Consider the following 22,280-nt stretch of genomic DNA (forward strand, 5'->3'; position numbering starts at 1 on the left):
ATGGGCATGTGGATTGATTGGTGGGGCACTTAACACTTTCCTACCAGAAAAATTTTAAAAAGTGAAAGAGAAAATTGTCCTAATCTGCATATAATTGATTGAAGTCGAAGTTTCATGTGATCCTCTTCATTCTTGTACCTTTTAATTCATGTTCATGGACTGCAAAATAAAAGAAAGATATTAATAACGTATTAAATTATTTCTGGTGCTAAATATTCCACTTAGAAATGAGAGGGTGGATGAGATTTGAACTTGTGACTTTTATGTCACGCTGGCTCTGATACCATGTTAAAGGACAAACTCAACCAAAAACTTACGTTAATGGTTAGAGTTCCATGAATAGTTTAATACTCTATCAGATATGATAAAAGATACGTAAAAATGTCAAATCTTGTGTAAGATGATTGTAATCTTATTAGATAAGCTTTTTATTTGATTTATTTAGATATGTATTTGTCAGATTTGGATTTTATCATAAATGTCAAATAAATCTCAATTTATATATTGGTTTTAGTTTAAAAGGAATAACATGTACATTTGCTCGAGAATTAACAATACATATGAAAAATAAGGTAAATGTAATTTATCAAAACCTACTGCATGATGATCTTATTTATACTATTATTATTTGAATTTGTTTACTATAAAATATTTTAAATAAGTATACTTTATAGACCGTCTTATTATATTGAAGTGTCTTTAAAGCCATTTTTAATGGTACAATAGTTATAAATTTTCATGAAGTATAAAATTATACTCAATATCTATTAGTTAATTTTGAATCAAATTCTATTTTTTTAAAAAAATTCTTAAGTTATGGTGTAGTATGTAACATGTCACACTCAATATTTACTATTTTTCTTGTATACAAAAATCTATGCTTTGTCTTTAAATATGTTTGAAACAAAATAGATGTTACACTTTTTTCTTAGATAACAATATATTTCCATCTCTCTCCTATCACATTAATCTCTTTTTTCTTTGTCTCTATCTGTTGCCTCTTTTAAAAAAATTGCTTAAAAAAGTGTATATTTAAAAATGTAAAATCTATTTTATTACGGAGGAAATATAGGTTAAATTTGACCTTATAACTTTTATCTTTAATTTTTTGCTTTTTACTTTTTGACGCTTAACATGCAAGTTTAAAGACAAATATGTTTGGCAAAGATTTTACGCCTATTACATTGTCAGGTTACCTTGCACAGTAGGGTCGAAGCTGCCAATAAGTAGATGGTGCACAGAGGTGTAGGATGAGCATCCTACACCAGCTCCAAAACGCAAGGCAAGAAGAATAAAACGCACCATTCAACATGCAAAAAGTAATTGATTTAACAGCCAATGTACATTCCCCTTACATCCAATGTACATGCCGAAAATTCAAAAAGTAAATGATTTGATAGTTAATGTTCACCATTTAATAACTGATTTGATGTCAACTGCCATCATTTCCCCACATATATTGTTCACCACTTCTCTCTTTTCCACATTCAACCTCCTTCCATGTTTAATGATTTTGTTTTTTAAATTTTATCCTCTAGTTACTAAATTTTTTGAGGTTGCAAAAACACAAAGTGAAGAAATACCATTGGCCACCCTTTTGAGAACAAAGGGAAAAAATATGAAGAAATATCTGAACCTCTATTTTGAATGTCTGTTATTGTTCATTGTGTGTTATCACATTGTTCACTATATCACAAGGATTGTACTTTGGATGTCTATTATTATTCATTGTGTGTTATTGACGATTTTATGGGGGACTGTCATTGTACATTTTGATTTTGTTAATGAACGACCACGAAGCCAAGAATGTACAAAGAAACATAATAGAATAAAAGTAACCCAATTCCTAAAGCTGATGTCAAGTGAGTAATTTGCAATCTTTGTACACTAGTGTGTTGATGTTTGTTCACTAATGAAATTCAATATGTACAATTACAGTCCTATACCTCATAGTGGTCCAGGTGCCACAAAAAAAAACTCAATATGGGTATTAAAACAAAAGGTCAACACATAACAACATGATTGTAATCCAGTTAATGTACATGAATGTCAACAAAGTGTATATGCAAGGTACGTGAATGTACATGCAACTGTATGTGGAGCTAATAATAAAAAAAGGTACCGCAACCAACGTAAATAATGATAAATCACTATGTACACTGATGGTCATTACTTTGATCACTGAAAATAAGGATACATAAATTAGTATTTGATTGAATGTTCACTAGATATGACTCAATGTACAAATGTTCTAGCAAGATTGTTCAATTACTAAGCCTGAATGTACAATGTTGTTATGACTGGATGTTCAAGTTATTTTATAGAGCTTACTTTGTTCTGTGTACATTAAAGTTGCGTTAATGTTCACTGTGTATGACTAAATATACATTAGCTTCATTAACATGCATGCATAACATATTCAATAGACACAAACAAAACAAAAAAAAACTCAATATGGGTATTAAAACAAAAGGTCAACACATAACAACATGATTGTAACCCAGTTAATGTACATGAATGTCAACAAAGTGTACATGCACGGTACGTGCATGTACATGCAACTGTAGGTGGAGCTAATAGTAATAAAAAAAGGTGCCGCGACCAACGTAAATAAGGATAAATCACAATGTACACTGATGGTCATTACTTTGATCACTGAAAATCCCCAAATGTACACTCGTATATTATTGTACATCAAACCATATGCATTTGTACATTAAAAAAAGTTTTAAAAATGCAAAACAGAAAATAAAATCAAATACTTCCTCCGTTTTTTTTTAAATGTTACACTTTCTATTTTAGGAAATTTTAAATTAGATGTTACACTTTTATTTTGGGTAATAACTTCTCTCTATCTCTCTCCTATCACATGTTCACATGGGGCCCTTTTGTTTTTCATTCTCTCTATCTCTCTCCACTCCAAAAATTACCTAGGAATCCGTGATTTGAAAAATGTAACATCTAATAAAAAACGGAGGAAGTATCAACATTTGGAAATTTATAATACAAATGAATGAAAATAAGGGAGAAATAAATTAAGAACAAAATAAATGAGAGAGAGAATTGAAATGGTTCTTGAAAAATAAATGATAGAGAAAGGGAGGGAATGAGTGAGTGATGAGAGAGGAAGAGCTGGCCCACTTTCATAAATACTGCCAAAGCCTGCCAAATTTTGGCTCCCCTAAAACCATCAAAACGACGTAGTTTTGGACAAGGTGTATGATGCTCATCCTACACCTTAGTGTAGGATCTAACTAGCCTTTATATGCACGCGATGCGTGCGTTAATTTCAAAATTTGTTATTATATTAGATACTCCATTCGTACTTTATTTATGATCAAATTAAATGTGAAAAATTCAACAGTTAGATGAATTTAGATATATTAATTCGCTAATGTAAAAAAATAAAAAGGTTGTGAGTGATTGTTAACATTAATTTTTTGTGAATGAATATTGAACAGAAAGAACGAAAATAATGAGTTGGTTTAACTGAATTAAAGAGTGTCAAAGGTATTGAATGTTCAGACTTTTCATGTGCACGTTATGTATGCCATCTTTTTTTATAAGGTATAAATATTTTGTTCATTTAATTTTTGATTGAAGTATTTGATGCATATACCATTTTAAACTTGTTTTAAATGGCAAGTTGGAATGAGAATTTTTAATGATTTGCTTTTGTAATTTTTTTCATTCTATTAATTAGATCATTAAGGCTATTTTAGTCACTTCAAAAGAGGACACCACTTCTCCTCCCTTGGCTTATATAATAGAGATTTGCGCGAAGCTGCCTGTCATTAAAACTACCAATCTATTGCGTGAAAAGACATTTAATTAGCACATTGTTTTTAACCTAAAACTAATTGCTATTGATAAAATGATTTAGGCATGTAGTAGCCACCTGCCCACTGTTTCATCTTTCCTTTAAAACTTGCTAAAATTACTTTATTTAGCACAATATCAATTTGTGTTTTTTGACTGCTTTTGCCATTATGCTACAATGTTTGTCGAATTGTCGGTCTTATCCCTTTTACAAAAGTTAGTTTCAGCTACAATATAGGAGTACTTCATTTGTTATCTGCTGCCCATGAAGACAATGGCCTATGTTTAATCTCCTAGATATTTCCTCTTTTGGGGCCTTTATTCTGGATAAAGTCTTTAAAAGTCTATTTGTCAGCCAAGCCCAATATATTCATCAGTGTCCAAATCTAGGTGGTAAACAAGTTATTGTGCATCGAGCTCAATCATTATCAGCTCAAAATACAGGTGATTAATTATTTAATTCAAATTCAGGTCATATTTAAATGAGGTGAATCACTATGTTTATATTCGTATCAAGAATTTTTTTTCCCTAGATATTGTTAATGCAAAAAATATATGAGAAAATTCCTTAGGTACTCATGAGGTTTGGCGTAATTTTCAAGTTACCCTCCACATTTGGGGAATTCCTCAGATACCCCTGAGGTTTGTGTTTGGCTCAAAATACCCTTACTATGGACGGAACGCTAACGCTGTTAGGTTTTCCCTCTCTCTCTCCCCAATTTTCTCTCTCCTCCCATTCCCCCACCCACTGCCAACCCCCCTCCCCCAGCCGACGACCAACAGTCGACGACCACCACCCACTTCGGCGCTGGCGACAGTGAGGGAGGGGCGTTTGGTAGTAGGTAGCAGAATGAGAGGAGAGAGAAAATTGGGGAGAGAGAGAAAGAAAACCAGAGGGCGTTAGGGTTCCGTCCATAGTAAGGGTATCTTGAGCCCAAACACAAACCTCAGGGGTATCTGAGAAATCCCCCAAATGTGGGGGGTAATTTGGGAATCACGCCAAACCTCAGGGGTACCTGAGGAATTTTCCCAAAAAATATTTCTCCCTTTGCGTCAAAGTGTAAAATAATTCCTATACTGTCCATGTAAGACGGAACCACGCAGAAAATATTTTTTTTTATTATCTTAGAGAAAACAACGACGTGAAGTGGCGGTTAACTCAAAGAGAGAAACCGTTACTTTCACCAGAGGTTCTAATCAGGTGTTAATTTTTTTAAAACTAAAAGCTAGGGGTGTTAAAAAAAACAACACACTTGACCCGACCCGACGATCCGCTAGGAAAAAACAGGTAATTCTATAAAAATAATATGATTTTGACGGGCCGGGTACATGAGGAATTCCCAAACACAAATACAAATTTCAGGGGTATTTGAGGAATTCCACAAATATGGGGGTAATTTGGGAATTATGCCAAACTCTGGGGTACCTTGGGAATTTTCCCTTATAAAATACATGTTAAGACGAATCTAACAAGATCCAATATGATTATATTTTTATTCACGTATAAATCACAAACGGTGGTCAAAGTAAAATTTGTAAATAGTGTAAAATGTCAAAGTGTAAAAATTAAACAAAGACAGAGGTAGACAGGTAGTATAACATTTTTTTCCATATTCAATTAGGTGGACACTCCAACGTATTAAGGTGATATCAAGGGATTTTGATAGGTGTTTTTTGCTAAAAGTGAATCGTCAATAAGTTCATAAAGCACACGATTTAGTAAAATTATATGCTCAAACTTATTTAGGATTCACTTCAAATGTAATTTAATGTAACTTTTATTCCGTTGTCAAAAGAAATATATGAAAAGTAAGAATAAGTAAATTAAATGTAAGAACAAATCGATGATATTTAGAGCTCAGTTGGGAGGAGAGTTGTGGGCCTTGTGGCAATTACAATTTTGACATTTTGCATTAGTTTTAAAGGAAAAAAAAATTACAGCCCTTTCCAAGATTCGAACATAGGTTCCATTACAATTACCTCACCATCTATCCTCTAAAGTTGCTAGTTGTAAAGGAGTTTCATTTAATATATTATAAGGGCATAATTAGTGAGCTAAACCCCAATATATGTTAGCGATTTATCAAGATAAATTTCATATTAGTAGCGATTTGCCAAATTTCATATTAGTAGCTATTTACCTTAATACCGGTAATTGAAGTAGTAGTTTTGCATTCTATATAAAAATATTTTTTTTTATCCTAGTTCTACATGAACGATGTGTATGAAAGTAGTTTTTGTTTTAGGCTATGTTTAGTTCACATGAAATTTTCTGATCTGAACTTATCTGATCTGATCCGAACTTAATTTTTTCTGATCTGATCTGATCTGAACTGATCTGATCTGATCTGATCTGATCTGATCAGATCTGATTACAAGATCTTATCTTTTAGATTTTTCTCAATATATAAGAAGAAAATATAGTCATGTGGGGGTCTTATTTGATTCGTCACAAAGAGTACTTTATTAATATTCAATTATTATAATTTTTACTAATATGTAATGAAAGATATTTAATAGTATAATGATTTTTAAATATAAGCATGATCTGATCTGAACTTATTTTTTCTGATCTGATTTGATCTGATTAGATCTGAAATAAGCAAAAATAACGTGAACTGAACATACCCTAGCGTAAAGTGAGAAATATTTTTTATTTTAGCATATTCTAGAGAAAGTTCCAATATCAATGTAACTTAAGTCAATTTTGACTGAATTCAAAGTATATTTCAAATATACTCCCTTCAATTATTTTTTCAAGGCACATTTACCGATGTACTAACTTAAACCTTAATATGTCTAACTATAAATAAGTAAAAATTACAAAAAGTTGATATTTTGGATAATACACATTGAGACAGATCTAATAAGAAATCACATGACTATATTTTTCCTTAAGTACAAATCACAAGAGATAGTCTAGGGGTGGGAATGAGCCAAGCCTGCTCGTGAACTATTTGAGTTCGGCTCCGTCAAAGTTCGACTCGATTCGAGTTCGCGTTTGGCTCAATATATAAATGAGCGATCGTCTATGGCCCGGCTCGAAAGCTCGTGAGCATGCTCGAAAACTTCTTATTTAGGTAATATTTATGCAAATTATTAAGTGTCCCACATCGATTTCAAAGACAAACAACACCCTTATTTTCCCTTACTTATTGTTTACCATGTCTAACTTTTCTTGATGAAGGCTATTTATACTTTGACAACATTTGATAATTTATAGGTTGCACAAATCTTATAAGCTTCTAACAAATAACTTAAACGCTATCTAATTATTATACCATATAAAACTATTACGATCCACTAAGGTAGTTGGAAAGTTTGTTTTGGAATGGGTGGTAGGGATATTTTACAAATTGAAATAGTTTACAAATCCTCAGGCCAAGGCTCGTAGCTGGTTGATTTTGCTTTTTAACCTCCATATGTCCACATCGAAGGAATAACAAGTGTATTGGAAATTCAACATTATAAATATGGGTGTATCTACAGATGTTTAGATTGTTTTAAATGTTGGGCCTACCTTAGTTGTTGGGACTGATTCTTCAACATCTAAATTTTAATGAATAAAACAATTTAGTTGGAGTTTCATTTAGATGTTGGGCCTACCTTGTCCGTTTTTAAAGCTCGACGAGTCTTCTTTTCGAAACTCGAGCTCGAGCCGGGCCTAACACTATTCTGGCTCAGCTTGGCTCATTCCCACCTCTAAAATAGTCAAAGTCATATATGTGAATGATGGCAAAAGTCAAAACATGTAAACTAATAAAAACCGGAGGGAGTAATACAAGATGATCACATAGGCGATGACAGGCCACTTTACTATATAAAACGTGAGCCAGAGATTACTAGAAGTAATACAATTATACAAATCCAGAAACAACATAGTACAATAGTACTAATCACATAACTTAAGCTTACTCTTCACCTTCTCATCCAACTCCTTAGACTTTTCCTCAGACATCTTAGCCCCATCAACCATCGAGTCCTCACCAAATTCAGCCATCTTCATACTTCGTTTCACCGCCATTTTCTCCCTTTCTTCCTCCAATCCTTCATACTCCTTCATCCAACACCTATGTAGTGCACAAGTGAATATCAATACCACAACTTGCAACACAAACATAGCCATCAAAATCCCACATTCCAATCTCACCAACACCTTTGCCTCCTTAGGATCCCTCGGTGAATCGAGCTTCGAGAGGCTTGATTTCTCTTTAGTAAATAGCGCGAGGAAGCCAAGGATTTGGCTAGCGAGCGAGGCGAGGACAAATGAGATGTGGGTCATGAAGCAGAAGTGAGTAAGGCGAGAGTAGAAGCCGATGAAGGAGGATAAAAGAGAGATAAAAGAGGAGATTAAGAGAACATAGCCTAAGGAAGTTGGATGTGTTTTAAGGAGAAGAATTGGAGCAAGTGATGCTGTGGATAGTAAGAAAAGGATTAAGTTTAGGCATGAAAGTACAAGGTTTGGGAAGGAAAATGAGCTTCTTAGCTTGGAACTTGATGCTGCCATTTCTTTCTTTCTTTCTTTCTATTTTGTAGTGAGAATTTTTGGTGCTGAAAATGATGATGAGTGTTAAAATTTTGAAATGTTTTATAGGTGAGGAAATGTTTCCCGTTGAAGTTGCAACGGATATGTACTCAGGGACCCATGTAGATGTAGTAGACCTCGTCTAACGATAAACGATTATTTCCCTCCTTTTTGGTTTTAAGTGACAGGGCCTATGAGTTAGGATTTTAAAAGATTGAGGCAGGATTATTAGAAAATTGATATATGCAACTTTTTTTTTTTTTTTTTAATAAGGTAAAGAGAAATCTTGACAAGTTGTGAGGAATAAAGGGATCCCAACTTGTTAAGGGTGAGAATCGAATCCAGGACTTCATCGAACCGGGAGAAAAGATCTAATCACTAGGCTATCCCTTACATTCTCATATGTGCAACTTTAAGGGTCGATTATATAAAAAAAAAAAACTAATGATAATCGATACAGGACTATGTCATAAATTTCTAAACTAATAGAGTATTCTTATAGTTTTGGGGGTAAGTGTCAATGGGTAAATGTAGCTTTCTTCTTAAATTTCGGGCATTCTTGCGCAACTAAATTAAGCGTTTGTAGAGGAGGAAAAAAAAGAGCGGGCATTAAAGAGCATCAAGGCGACCACTTCTCATAAGAATAGTATGTGAAAGTTACTTATATAGATGTTCTAAATGAGAGTAATGGACCCCTTTCTGGAAATAAGCAAAAATAAGGTGAAGAAAGGCATTAATTCCGTTTTTTTTTTTCCTACTTGGATTCTTTTTGTAAGAGAAAATTGGTCAAAATAGGAAAAACATTTGAAGCCGGAGGGAGTATTTGATATCAATGTCAATTTTCAGTTTTTGGTTTGAGTCATGTAACAACAACATTAATTTTAATAATAAGTCATACCAGTAGAAATCATATTTTTTCTTAAACATACAACAAAAGCTGAAAATGAGTGTCGCGGTCATTTTTTGTTTATTTGATTTTAATGACGCAAAAAATCATATAATCCCAATCCTTTGTTCTCTCTCCAATCTCCACCAATCATAGAAGTCATGATCAGCATCAGATTACACAAAAAATTAGCAGTTAAGGTTGGAAATAAAAAAATTTACAACATAATTTTGCTCTCAAATTGCTTGATGTTTGTTCCTATTCTACTCCCTCCCTCTTTCAAGTTATATCATATTAATTTTTGACTATATTCACATTTTCTACTTTGACCTTTTATTATAATTTATACATAAAAAAACATAATCATGTAAAATTTTGTTAAATTCACCTTGTTATATAGTTTTTTATAATATCAAAATTTTTATAATTTTTAATTATTCAAATTTAGAGATATGAGTGCCCAAAGTAATGTGCCGGCAAACGTGTCAAGATTGTTAGGCACAACTCAAAAAACGCAGGTTGTACTATAAACTACAAGATACTACAAATTAAAGTTTAAGTAGAAAATACTCAAAATAAAGGTGTTCTTAAAGTAACCAAGCTTAAGTTACCTTAAAAAAAAGTAACCAAGTTAAGTCTCAAACAACACTCAACAAGTCGAACAAAATGCTCTTGGCAGAACACTCATGTCTGCATCCAATTCCTTTCAAAGAAGATCAGCCAACTAATGGAAAAGCTTCAAATAGCCTATAGTAAAAACCTTCATTTCGTAGCCTATACTGTGACAGATTTATTTGATACCAAAACAAACTGTCACAACATGATCATGCTGAAATATATACTTGCTTGATTACCTTTCTAATATAACAAACTTATAACTCATATTGTGAAGAAAATCAAGGAAAAAGTGAAGGAAAACAGAGCTGTACAACTGAACTATTCATCTTTGTGTGTGAAGATAGCCTCAACTCTGTCTAGCGACGCTTCTAGACGTCCTGATTCCATGTTAAATAAGGGTTCATCTGTGCCCAGAGCCCTGATCATATGCAAAAGATAAACCAATTGGCTTTAGTATAAAAGGAGATTAACTGCCAACCAAAGGAGAGCTCTTGAGAGATGATTTTCACACTCTCGGTATTGATATCTGCACTCCTCCGTGTGAGAGGAGCATTGAAATTTGGAAATGTACTCTCTCACAGTGAGCGTGATGAATTCTGATGTAGGGTGTGAAAAATCATCACTCGTAGTTCTCATACAATATCAAAGTAACAGCACTTTTTACACAAATCACCACAGCAGTAGCTAACAGTGGAAAGCTGAGTGAAACAGCTTTTACATTCATAGAGGGTTTAATGCAGAAGATTCAAAACTCACCCAGTGATCTCGGGAAGAACATAATCTGCCCTCCAGCCAAACCGCAAATCCACACCATCGCACAATCCAACTGATGTCTTATTCCGAATTCGTGACACGTTATCTCCACCCAGACATGAAGTAAGCTTCCATTTCCACCCAGTAGCACCTAAAGAAAAGCTATGACCAACGCCTACCTGCATATTTCAAGGACTTCAAATTTCCTAAGACATTGACCACACGGTGAATGTCAAAATAATGCAATTATTTTCCTCACTTCGCAGGTGGAAGGGAGGGAGAAAACGTTGTCATATGGATGATATAGGGAAACGACAAGAGCAGATAATGATAATCATAACATAAGACCAATGATGCTTGAGATAGGTCTAACAACGGTCAACGGATAAAGATATGCTGAGAGATGTAATACCTGGAGATTTACGAATTTAGTTAAAGGTATCTTCTTAGAAACAATGCGCACATCATGATGAATGGGTTCATATATGAACTTCCATCTTCTCTCGGATGACAAAGGCTTTAAAACCAGCTTCGTCTGGAAATCATTAAGTGGTGCATTATAAAACTGCATCAAGATGTCAGTGCATTAGCCATGATGTCTTCAAATGAATCACAATTCTATCAGCTCCATACGGCAGACAAGTCTTTATTTTCCATTACAGCACCCCCCCCCCCCCCCCCCTCCCAAAAAAAAAACCTACCTCCTTCAAAGAGAAATACATTTCTGGAACCATCACTGCCCACCAAGTACTTACATGTATAGTATCTCTATCTGTAACTCTGGATCCATCAAACTCAAGAATTACTAAGAAAAGCACAAGCTATTTTTAATTGATGCAGGAATCGCACTGACACTAAAGACTTCTAAATGTTGTGCCATCACTATAAGTAACCCTGAAATACGTCGAAATGCTATCAAGTATCCACTACAATGATATTATCGTTTTGGCTTATGATCTCAACTTCCATGCATATCGAACATGATTTTAGCATAATCAACACTTCAACAGTTCATTAACAACCCACTAACCCAGTATAATATGTTAAGATATGAACACTCCAAATGCAGTATTTGGAGAAATGAACAATAAACACCCAAAATGAGTTTTGCCGATTACAGAAAGATTCTAAATGTTATACTCCCTCCGTCCACAATTAGTTGCCACATATTCCAGTTTTGGATGTCTCAATTTAGTTGCAACATATCTCTTATGTTAAGCATTTTCTCTCTTTTTCTTCTGTTAAGTTGATCCCCACCTCCACCCACCAATTTTTTTACCTCAACTTCAACACTCCCGTTAAAACTTATGCCCAAAGTGTTTGCAGCAACTAAACTGGGACAAACCAAATAATTCGAAATATTCGCCGATGATAATTAAAAGCTACAATTAGACAGTTGAACAGCAACAATCTAAGAACACAGCCATTACCAATCAAAGCACATTGCCTCATTCAACATCACAATATGAAGCCAACAACTATAAGTTTGAATATATCTCAGCTCTAACCTAGCCACATCAATTCCCTTTACTACTTCATTCATACAATTAGCAACAAGATAAATGTCTAATTCTGACCCATGAATCCAAATATGAAGAAAACTCAAACGCAACTTTTTTTTTTTTGAAAAAAAGAAGTTAAAATGAGGCATATCCTTTCAAGTTTCAATGCTCATAACAATGACTGGATTGATAGCATAATCTCATTCATTTGGAGTGAAATACCTTTAAGAAAATTACACAAAAATTAGTAAATTCAGAATTACTATTTTTTTCTTCTACAAAATAAGAATTACCTCTAAATTAACACCAAGTCTGAAACCTTCAATTTCTTTGCGAAATTTGAGAAACAACTCGGAGGGCACCAAGTTAACGTTGTAAAGCTCATCCCAGGAAGGCGGTTCTTCGGTGCTAACACCCGGATTTAATTCCATTTTCCAGCAAAACCCACCCTGAATTTATGAGAAAATAGAAATTAACATAGTCAATAAGTTCAAAAACCCCATTTTGAATAGTAAATTAAATTGAAATTTGAAAAAATGAAAAAGTAAAATATTAAAGTTTGCACCTTTATCACCAATATGAAGGAACTATGGTAGATATTTTTTGAAGGAAGTTAAAATTGGAGAAAATTAGTAGTACTCCATTATTTTGCCCTGAGAATGAACGGACCGACCTGATAAATGATAATTTGCGCAATGGGTGGGAAGCGGTAAACTGGTAACTGATGAGAGGGTGGCCGTGGGAGTTTTGAAGAAGAGGAAATAAAGAGAAATATTATTCAGTTTATTTTTCATTTATCCGACACACTGATGGAGCTCTCTTACAATTTGTTTGGTAGAAGGAATTTGGAAGGAAAGGAAAGGAAGTGGAAGGAAATTTATTACTTTCCAATGTTTGGTTCATTAAAAAAAAATTAAGTGAAAGAAAATGGGAGCAATTGGAAGGAAAAACTCTTTAATAAAATTTCACTTTCATTTCCTCCCAAAAGCGGGGGAATTCGGAAGGAAAGAGAATTTATACCAAACATGGGAAATTAAAGTTTTTTTCCTTTCTCTTCCATCCTTTTCTTTTCTCTTCCCCTTCTTTCCTTCACTAAAAATGAACCAAACACACTGTTAGAGCAATGCCAATGCTGATGGGTTTGATCACCAAATTTCCCTACTTACTCATGTTTTGATCATTTCGTGAATAAATGAATCACCTCCACTCCACTCATGAATAAAAATAACCATCAAACTCCACTTTATCTCTCCTACTTTCTACTACCCCACCTCAACTTTCTCTCTTAATTATTTTTTTTTAACTGAAATATATCAATATGAGTATCATTTTATAGAGGGGAAAAAATATGAATTTTGTTTTTTTTTTTTTAAATGGGGATTTTCTGGGAAATTTCGTGGAAATTTCCACGAAATTCCCTAAAAATACACACCAGCTTGCCACTGGCTGGCTGTGTGTAACAATACCCCTTTTCTTCAATTATACGGTGATGAGTTTGTTCACCATGTGAACAATGACATATTTTGTCATTTGGTGATGGGTTTTATGTTACGGATGGGATCCAAGTTTTTCAAATTTTCTGATTTTGGTGATGGGTTTGATCACCATTGGCATTGCTCTTACCTCTAAAAAAAAAAAAAGAAATGGAGTTCTCTCTATTGAAGGAAAATCTTTTAGAAAGGAATATAAGTATTTTGGTATATATTAGACGTTACTAGTAAAAATTAAAATGTTGTTTAGCCACCCAATATAAATATCACAAAAAAAAAAAAAACTTCAAAATGAATTTGATAAAACTAAGAGCCGAGTATATGTATTGACACCTTTATGGCCACTTAAATCCCTAACTCGAGTCTCGAGTCTCGACTAGTAAACCAACAAACGGGTTGGGCTAGAAGTTACAGCCAGCCACCACACCAGACTTCGAAGCATGAAACCTCAACTTCTTTGAACTGTGCAACTCTCCAAAACCTTCTTTTTCACTCTCTCATTCACTCAAGTGACGCCGGAAGTAGCACAACAGAGCACCAAACTCTGCTACAAAAATGGGAGAGATTAAAAGCTTCGACGAATTCTTAAGAGTTCACGGCCTACTATTAGCTGCAACTGGACTGCCTCAATCTCTTTACGCTCAACTCTTTCGTAAACTCACCTCTGAAACTTTTGACGGTGGTGAATTCTTCCAGATTGAGCCTTGTGAAGATGGTCGTCAAAGAAGGCTTGTTTTCACTTCTGATTTCATGCCTAAAAACTCCAATCTTTTTCTTGTTGATCATGCTTGGACTTTCCGCCTCCCTGATGCTCCCAAACAGGTCCTTGTTTTCTCTCTCCTCTTTCTGCACTTCTTTCTTTGAATTTGGGTAACTGTTGTTTCTGAAGATAGTTCAAATGGGTTGCATTTAATTGTGGGTATTTTGTGGCTAATTGGGGGATTTTATTTGCATTTTAACAATGGGTTGCTGCAAGAGTTTTAGTATGAAATTGGGTTTTGTTTTAGACGAGGTAATGATTTGGGGTCGGATAACATGAACAGTCAGAAGAAATAAGAGAATAAATGTATGCTACGGGCAGTCTTTGTTCTACTGCTGTATTGCTTAACGGAATTCTATGTTTGTTGAATATGTCAGCCAGCTGCAAAGGGGTTGTTTGTGTTAATTTTAGTGATCGAGTTTTCGACCGGTTGATAATTCGGAGTTGTGCATGTAATTGACGAGCACTGAGCATCATGAGATATATATAAGGATAAGTAATAGACTTATCAAGTCCCATGTTTGAGCACATTGCTATTAAGAGTTATCTAATACTTTCTCCATTTAGAAATAGTTGCACCGTTTATACAGTGGTTCTGTATGGCAATACTAGCTGAAAATAAATTGAAACTGATAAGTTAATTGAAACTGATAAGATAAAGCTGAAACTGATGAGGTGCTGGAATATAGTAACTGATTAGTTTAACTGTTTGACAAATTTAGCTGATTAAGTTGATAAATTATGATGGCAAAATTAGTTGTTGTCAAAATCAGTCACGTGATCTTGAAAAGGTAAAAATTTTAACTTATCATTTAAGTTATTTTAACCACCCGAAATTTTATTTTAGGTGCTCCCCAAACACTACTAATTATTTTAGCACTTAAAATATGTTAGCACCTTATCATTTGAGGTAGTTAAAATGCTTCCCCAAACAGAGCCAGTGTTTACTATTCATATCTTAGACTTTAATTGTATTTGGTGATTTATATGTTAGGAAAAACATTGTATATTTTTTTAATATCAAGTTTTTTAAATTTTTACTTATTAATAACTAAAGCTATTAATATTTGAAATTATGCATCGACAAATATGATAATGTTGTGCATGCTTGTTTGAGTAATGGTAATTATATTCCTGCCTATCATGGTAAGATCAGCTTGGATCCATGTGAGGTAGATGAATTCCTTGATAAGATCAAACATAGAAGCTATACTTTCTCCATGAAGAACTTCTCCTAAAAGTTTCAACCTTATATTTTAGAAGATGCACTAATTAATTCTCTGCATATGAGGCAAAATTTTACTGTTTTTGCTTTGACAAGTAAAACTCTGATGAAGACTTGATGTGACATTATAAAATCATATGAATTTGATTCTTTACAATGCACTTTTGGATGTTGCAGCTTGAGGAAGTGCCAGGATTGGTTGAGAGAATGTCCTCTTTGATGTGTGTTGATGCTGATTGCCATGAAGACGACAAAGAAAGTGCTGATGATTTAAATGATATTGATGGAGAATTGACTGCAGAAGAAACAGTAGATAGTGAAATATATAGGGCAAAAGAGACAAGGAATGATGGGGTAAAGTGGCTAGAGCTGGAGGAGCTCAACATAGATGATGCCAAGCTATTGGCTTTGGCTTTACCTTCCAAATGTCCGGTTGTGCTTGAAATTCTGATTCTATAGTTTAATTATGTACCTTTTGGTTGGCCGTCAACAAAATCTGTTCTGTTTAGCTTCTGATAAGGCCATATTTGCTGTTGTCTCAGAATCTACTTGCTCTCAGTCTACTTGGGAACAAGATAAAAATGGTGGAAACTGTTCTGGAGGAACTTTCGAAACTGAAAGACCTACGTGCCCTTTGGTTAAATGATAACCCTGTTCTGGAGAAGAGGTGAGTTTTATTTTTTATAGTTGCAAAGGAAATTTGTTTTAAGATAATTTACAAATAATTTAGAAATTACATGAGTTAATTAACTATCCTCATCGAAGTTTTAGTAAGAGAGATAATAATAGCTCTTAATGGGTCTGGAAAATTATTTAGGATAAAGTTGAAAAGTATATTAATATTTTCATAGATATTGACATATTGTACAACAAGTCAACAACCCTTGTTATGAATAAAGGAAAACACTCTAAAACTACACTTACGTTTAATCAGGATTCTAATTTGAATCAGTAAATCAGTGCATTCTCTTAGCTTATTTTATTGCTATTACTTTACCTAAGTTGAAAAATGGGGGTTCCTGTGCTAGCAACATGGTGGAAGATGTTCTTCAGGCATTCCCAGAACTAGAGATTTTCAATTCGCAGTTTACACGTAATTATGGTGAGTGGGCATTGGGATTCTGTGGAGGAATTTATGGGAAGGACAATCCTGGGAATGATGGTGAATATCAACTGCAGGATATTACCTCTCTTGACCTCTCAAATAGATGCATCCGCAATCTAAACAATAAGGTTGTAGCTATTTCTCTGTGAATTCTTTTTCTATTGTATGTTCCATCTCTTATAATTTTGTTTGTTTTAGTTTATGTTTTTGTGTTATTTACAAACCTAGCATGAGGATGTAGGTAATGCCACAATTGCTTTTTGAGTTGGCAGCAAATTTTGCTTTTGAGTAGTAGCATACATGAGTACGTGACCTTCATGTGGATTCGTTTCTCGGACACCCAGTTTATTGTATCCAATTTGCAGGCATTTTCATCTGTTAAAATTCCTCAACTTTTGCACTTAAATATTCGTGGAAATCCAATGGAAGAAAATTCCGCTCATGAGTTGCTCGAAATGTTAAAGAGATTTTCATCACTGAATTCTCTGGAGGTAATACCCTAATTATTTTTGGCCAGCTCCTCCGATGTTGTGCTGGTATCTTGAATGTGATAAGAACTGATTTTCAGGTTGATATACCAGGCCCCCTTGGAGAAAGTGCACTAGAGATTCTCGAATCTCTTCCTAATCTCTTTTTTATAACGGGGTCAAATCGACAAAAATATTTGAGACTGAAAAGCACGTGGTTGATTCAGCGTTGCAACCACGTCTTTCTGAGTGGAATCCTGATGACCCCCTTGCAGATCGTGTACTCAATGCTATGTGGTTGTATTTAATGACTTATAGACTTGCTGATGAGGAGAAGATTGATGAAACCTCTGTGTGGTAGGGCACTTCAACCACCTTTTTATGATTTATTTATTCCATTTTCTTATTAGCTGTCATTGCTGGCTGTTTTACTGAGAAATCCAGTAATAAGCCCTGCAATGTTCCAGGTGCATAAAATTCAGTAGTTGACCTACAAAATCTGCTAATTTGTACACAAAACCGGCAATGAACACCAAGAATCTAGATTTTTCTTAATGGTTTTATCTTTAGCAAATCCCATTTTATTTGAGTAGTTTAGGATGCTTTCTGCAACCAACCTCTCATTTTGTAGTACATCTGCTTTCTCTAAGGTGCCTTATGCTGCCAATGGGACTGGCTTTATTAAGATTTGAGAGAAAACCTCACCTCTGCATAAGGCTCACTTAGCCTTTATACGTCTATCAAATTAATACTTAAGTTACAGAAGCTAGTGAGTGGCCAATTCGAAGACAGCAAAATCTATGGGTCTCTATTCATGTGAAACCGCTGATGAAGAGCAAGAAATCTTCGAGAACACAATAGATTCTTGCCTTGACATAACTTTCTCAGTTACTCTACAAGAAGTGACAGCACTTGTTTCTGAAATATCTTACAGGTATGTGATGGATGAGCTGGGTTCAGCTTTGCGACACAGCGATGAGCCAAATTTTCGGACAGCACCTTTTCTGTACATGCGTGATGGGAATCTAGCATCAGCTGTCAGGTTTTCTCTTAACAATATTCTGCTATGGTTCCCGGGAATTATTATCTATATCTTATGAAGATAAATATAATTGCTATGATGCTGCTTTAAGAAAGGTTATTTTTATTTTAATCACTAGTTTTGCAGATACATAGGCTTAACTTGCCTATTGGCACTTTTAATTCCTTGATTGGTTGGTTTTTACTAGTAGCCTTAGCCTTCATTCTCCAGGCAGTGGTAACATTTCTAATTCTACGTTCAATTCTCAGCTTCTCGATTTTGTGGCCAACCCAAGATGTTCGAGAAGGAGACGAGTGCACACGTGATTACTTATTAGGTATAGGAGAGGATAAACAACGTTCTGCGAGACTAACAGCTTGGTTTCACACACCTAAGAATTATTTTATCAAAGTACGCTAAGTATGGGATTCTTGATTTATGTGCTGTGAGGTACTGTAAATTTGTTAAAACATTTTTGTGCATTGTTCAGGGATATGAGAAATATCTTCTGAAGTTGCAATCGAAATGCTTCACTTCTCCTTCAATGAGATCACTGAAAACTTCAAGTCTGCTTTGCCATCAAAATATTTTGCGAGTTTATACAGATATACCCCATGTTCAGGAGTTTTTGACTCGCCCTGAATTTGCACTTAGTAAGTGTTGTTATTTTTATTTATTTTTTTCTTGAATTTCTGGTGTAAAATTAAGGCCCTATGTTCTCCTGTACCAGATATTATTTATTTAGATTATCCTGATCACAAATGGTTTTAAGATGTAGTCATATTTGATATTGCAAGTAAACTTTGATGGTGGTAAATGTCATTATAGTCCTCATGGAGTCATGGTTAATGGCTTAAGGGCACTTAGATGCTGTGCATATTGTTGAGATTAGTTGGCATGGTTTTCAATAGTAGCTGCTAATGCTGTCTACTTTTGCTTGCATCTTAGCTCTTTCTGTCAGACCTTTGGCTAAGATTTTTTCCTCAATTCACTTTGATTGGTGATATAATTTGATTGTTTGCTTCTAAAATTTCAAATGATCTGATTTGACCTTTGATTGCAAAAGATGTAATAGCTGCTTCAGCTGCCTGGTTCTTTTCTGTTTCCCTCTCTGTTCAACTTCCTTTTACAGCCCACGTCTGTTTATCAAGTTAGAACTAAAACCTTAGTCTAAGCTACTTTTGTTAAATATGCAGCTAGTGAACCAAAGGACGCAGATATTTTGTGGACCAGCATGCAGGTGGACGAGGCTGCTAAAAAGGCTGTTGGAATAAGAGACGACCAATACATCAACCAATTTCCTCATGAAGCTTGTCTTGTTATGAAACATCATTTGGCAGAAACTATTCAAGAGGTTAGGATTTTTTATCCTCACTATGTAGGAGCAGAAAGTAAACTTGATTATTAAATTTTTTGCTTCATATTATTTCTTCTGCATAATTCTTTATCTGATTGTTTATACAATCCCGGGTTGTGGGCCTCAAATCTTTGAAGTAAATCACAGTATATGCTTAAGCAATAGTACTCTTATTTTGACAGGCACATGGGACTCCTGAGTGGCTGCAGCCAACATATGATCTGGAAAAGCATTTAACTGAATTAATTGGAGATTACTACGTACGTGAGAGAGAAGGGCTTGACAATTTGTGGATACTGAAACCTTGGAATATGGCACGAACTATTGATACAACAATCACCAGTAACTTATCTGCAATAATTCGTCTAATGGAGACTGGTCCCAAAATATGCCAGAAGTATATTGAACATCCAGCTTTATTCAAAGGGAAGAAGTTTGATCTTCGCTACATTGTTCTTGTTCGCAGTATAAATCCTTTGGAAATCTTCCTTTCTGATGTCTTTTGGGTATGCTCCTTGGTATTATTGGAGTTCTTGTGACAAATCTTTGCAAGGAATTGTTACACATGAAACGTGATAGTATTGCTTTACAATGTGCTAATTGTCCGAATCTCATTCTGTCTTGATCTCTGTCAGGTAAGGCTGGCAAATAATGCCTATTCTTTGGATAACCGAAGCTTATATGAGTATGAGACTCATTTTACTGTTATGGTAGGTTCTACTTACTGAGCTCTTAATTTTTTTAATTAGAGGAAGTGCAAATTTAGCCAGAGATATTTACTTTCCTTCCCCCCGTTCTTATGTAGTGAAGCTTTGCTTCAGTTTGTTTATTTTGCACCTGTAATAGACTAAACTGTTGTGTCATCGTTTCAGAACTATCGTGGGATAATGAATCACATGCAAACACAAGAGTTTGTGAGAGAGTTTGAGCACGAGCACCAAGGTAAGTTGTCCTAGCGAAATCAAATGCAGTATCTACCTTGCCTCGCCTGTGACTGAGGTCTCATGATATAGTAGTATATCCTGCAATTGAGTGAAACATAATTTTAATCATCACAGTGACATGGTCTGAAGTCCATCAAAGAGTTAGAAATATGATCCGATCTGTCTTCGAGGCAGCAGCCGCAGTACATCCAGAGATGCACAGTCCAAAATCCAGGGCAATCTATGGTGTAGATGTCATGCTTGATGCTTCTTTCTGTCCTAAGCTATTGGAGGTACGTAGAGCAGAGGTTGATGATAATATGATTGTTTTCATCAAATAGTATTGTATGAATGAGCATATTACTCTTTCTTTCCAAAATACTTCATGAAGTTATTTTGACGTTCGAAAAATGACATGCGTGAGGAGATCATTTCAAGGATGGTACAATAATGCAGAGTGGATAATATTGATGTAATAGGTGCTTGATTTTAGATTTGTAGTTTTCACCCTCGTGTCAGCCAAATTTAAAGAACCTGGTTATGAAACATGAAAATGGAAGATGCTGCTGCTTTTATATACTTCCCTCTCCTAATTTCTTATGGCAACATCCTATGGTGCAAGTAAAAAAAATGGAGGAATTATATATGTAAATTTTTTGGCTGTTGTACTTCAGACTAATATCCAAATGTAGAAGATATGACATGCATAAATTTGTCACAGTTGTAACTTTGATAAACACGATAGTTTACAGCACTGTGCTTTCCCACAGGTGACTTACTGTCCCGACTGCACGAGAGCATGCAACTACGACATGGAGCCAGTGCTCAGTGATGGAGCAGAAATCAAGGGTCGCGACTTCTTCAACAGTGTATTTGGCTGTCTCTTTTTGAATGAAACAACCAATGTATCCCCACTATGAATGGATAGAGGCTTTGAATTGTATTTGTAGGGTGCTGAGTTAGTGAATTTTGAGCTGGTATATCTGATTGTGCCTGGAATAATGAGGATTGTAGAAGTTTATTCAAATGGGAACATGTAACGTTTTTGCCTTTGGTCGTGATCTTGGGTGATTATATTCATATGAGAATATATAATATATAATATATTCTCAGCTGTATAGTTCTGTTTTTTTGTCATGACCGTTTACAATGAGGAAATGTGGTAAAGTTTTGAATGAAACAACTAAAACGGAAAATCGTTTATATACTAACTAGCTTTTAACCCGTGCAAAAATGCACGGGAGGTTTTATATAAATATAATTTGGACCCGTGCATAATGTATGGGAATTCTTTTGTTAATTAATAATTAGTTGTAATTGTTTCAAATTTATTGAATCCGTAATTCGTGCCTTTAAGATGGAAATAATGTAAAATGTAAATTATATTTCATGATATATAAAAATCCTTTGTTACAACATTTTAAACTTTAAAAATCTTGTAATCATAATATATACATATATAATCCATAGATGAAACAAAATACACATTAAAGTGCGCGAGAATATTTTGTTTTGTAAATTTAGGATGTTTCTCCTAAAATCATGGTTTGAATATTACTCGTGATTTAAAGTTTTTATATTCATATCGTGTGATAAAAAAATATTTTTAAACCGGCTTATGACCCGTGTATTCAATGACTGATGTAGCTAATGTCATGATAAAATACACGGGAGATTTTTTGTTGATTAGATATACTAAAAAATATTGATGACTATTTTATTTATACAAATTCTTTAGTAACTCAAATATACAATAAATTAATGTGGGACGGCGGTAATTTTTTGCCTAATATGTCAATTTTATTAATTTAAAAGTGACCCATTTAAAA

At 34.4% G+C, this 22,280-nt stretch overlaps 3 protein-coding genes across 4 annotated transcripts; 1 reads left to right on the forward strand and 2 right to left on the reverse strand.

Annotated features, from left to right (window-relative positions):
- Positions 1-7,545: 7,545 nt before the first annotated feature.
- Positions 7,546-8,459, reverse strand: LOC104883460 (hypothetical protein). Its single transcript, XM_010667991.4, has one exon. The coding sequence runs from the start codon at positions 8,324-8,326 to the stop codon at positions 7,712-7,714; it is 615 nt and encodes a 204-aa protein (XP_010666293.2). The 5' UTR covers positions 8,327-8,459; the 3' UTR covers positions 7,546-7,711.
- Positions 8,460-9,797: 1,338 nt separating this feature from the next.
- On the reverse strand, positions 9,798-12,879 carry LOC104883462 (hypothetical protein). 2 transcript variants are annotated; one of them, XM_019247367.3, is made up of 5 exons: positions 12,669-12,879; positions 12,397-12,552; positions 11,014-11,136; positions 10,605-10,780; positions 9,798-10,266 (listed from the first exon to the last, which is right to left on the reverse strand). In XM_019247367.3, exons 2-5 carry the CDS (start codon positions 12,532-12,534, stop codon positions 10,167-10,169), a joined length of 537 nt encoding a protein of 178 aa, XP_019102912.1. In that variant the 5' UTR covers positions 12,535-12,552; positions 12,669-12,879; the 3' UTR covers positions 9,798-10,166. The 2 variants fall into 2 exon arrangements, with proteins under 2 accessions (XP_019102912.1, XP_010666294.1); XM_010667992.4 differs by having other exon boundaries at positions 11,014-11,166; positions 12,669-12,876.
- A 1,042-nt stretch (positions 12,880-13,921) lies between these two features.
- On the forward strand, positions 13,922-21,588 carry LOC104883463 (uncharacterized). The gene is given in 16 exon segments (XM_010667993.4): positions 13,922-14,415; positions 15,756-16,010; positions 16,121-16,245; positions 16,607-16,811; positions 17,049-17,174; positions 17,252-17,312; positions 17,315-17,507; positions 18,085-18,192; positions 18,441-18,582; positions 18,662-18,824; positions 19,368-19,525; positions 19,711-20,034; positions 20,164-20,238; positions 20,401-20,470; positions 20,587-20,744; positions 21,222-21,588. Coding segments are annotated over 16 exon segments (2,580 nt in total). The 5' UTR covers positions 13,922-14,148; the 3' UTR covers positions 21,372-21,588.
- The last annotated feature ends 692 nt before the right edge of the window (positions 21,589-22,280 follow it).

Source organism: Beta vulgaris, chromosome 8 (genome assembly GCF_026745355.1).
Source record: "Beta vulgaris subsp. vulgaris cultivar EL10 chromosome 8, EL10.2, whole genome shotgun sequence".
Lineage (NCBI taxonomy): Eukaryota > Viridiplantae > Streptophyta > Magnoliopsida > Caryophyllales > Amaranthaceae > Beta > Beta vulgaris.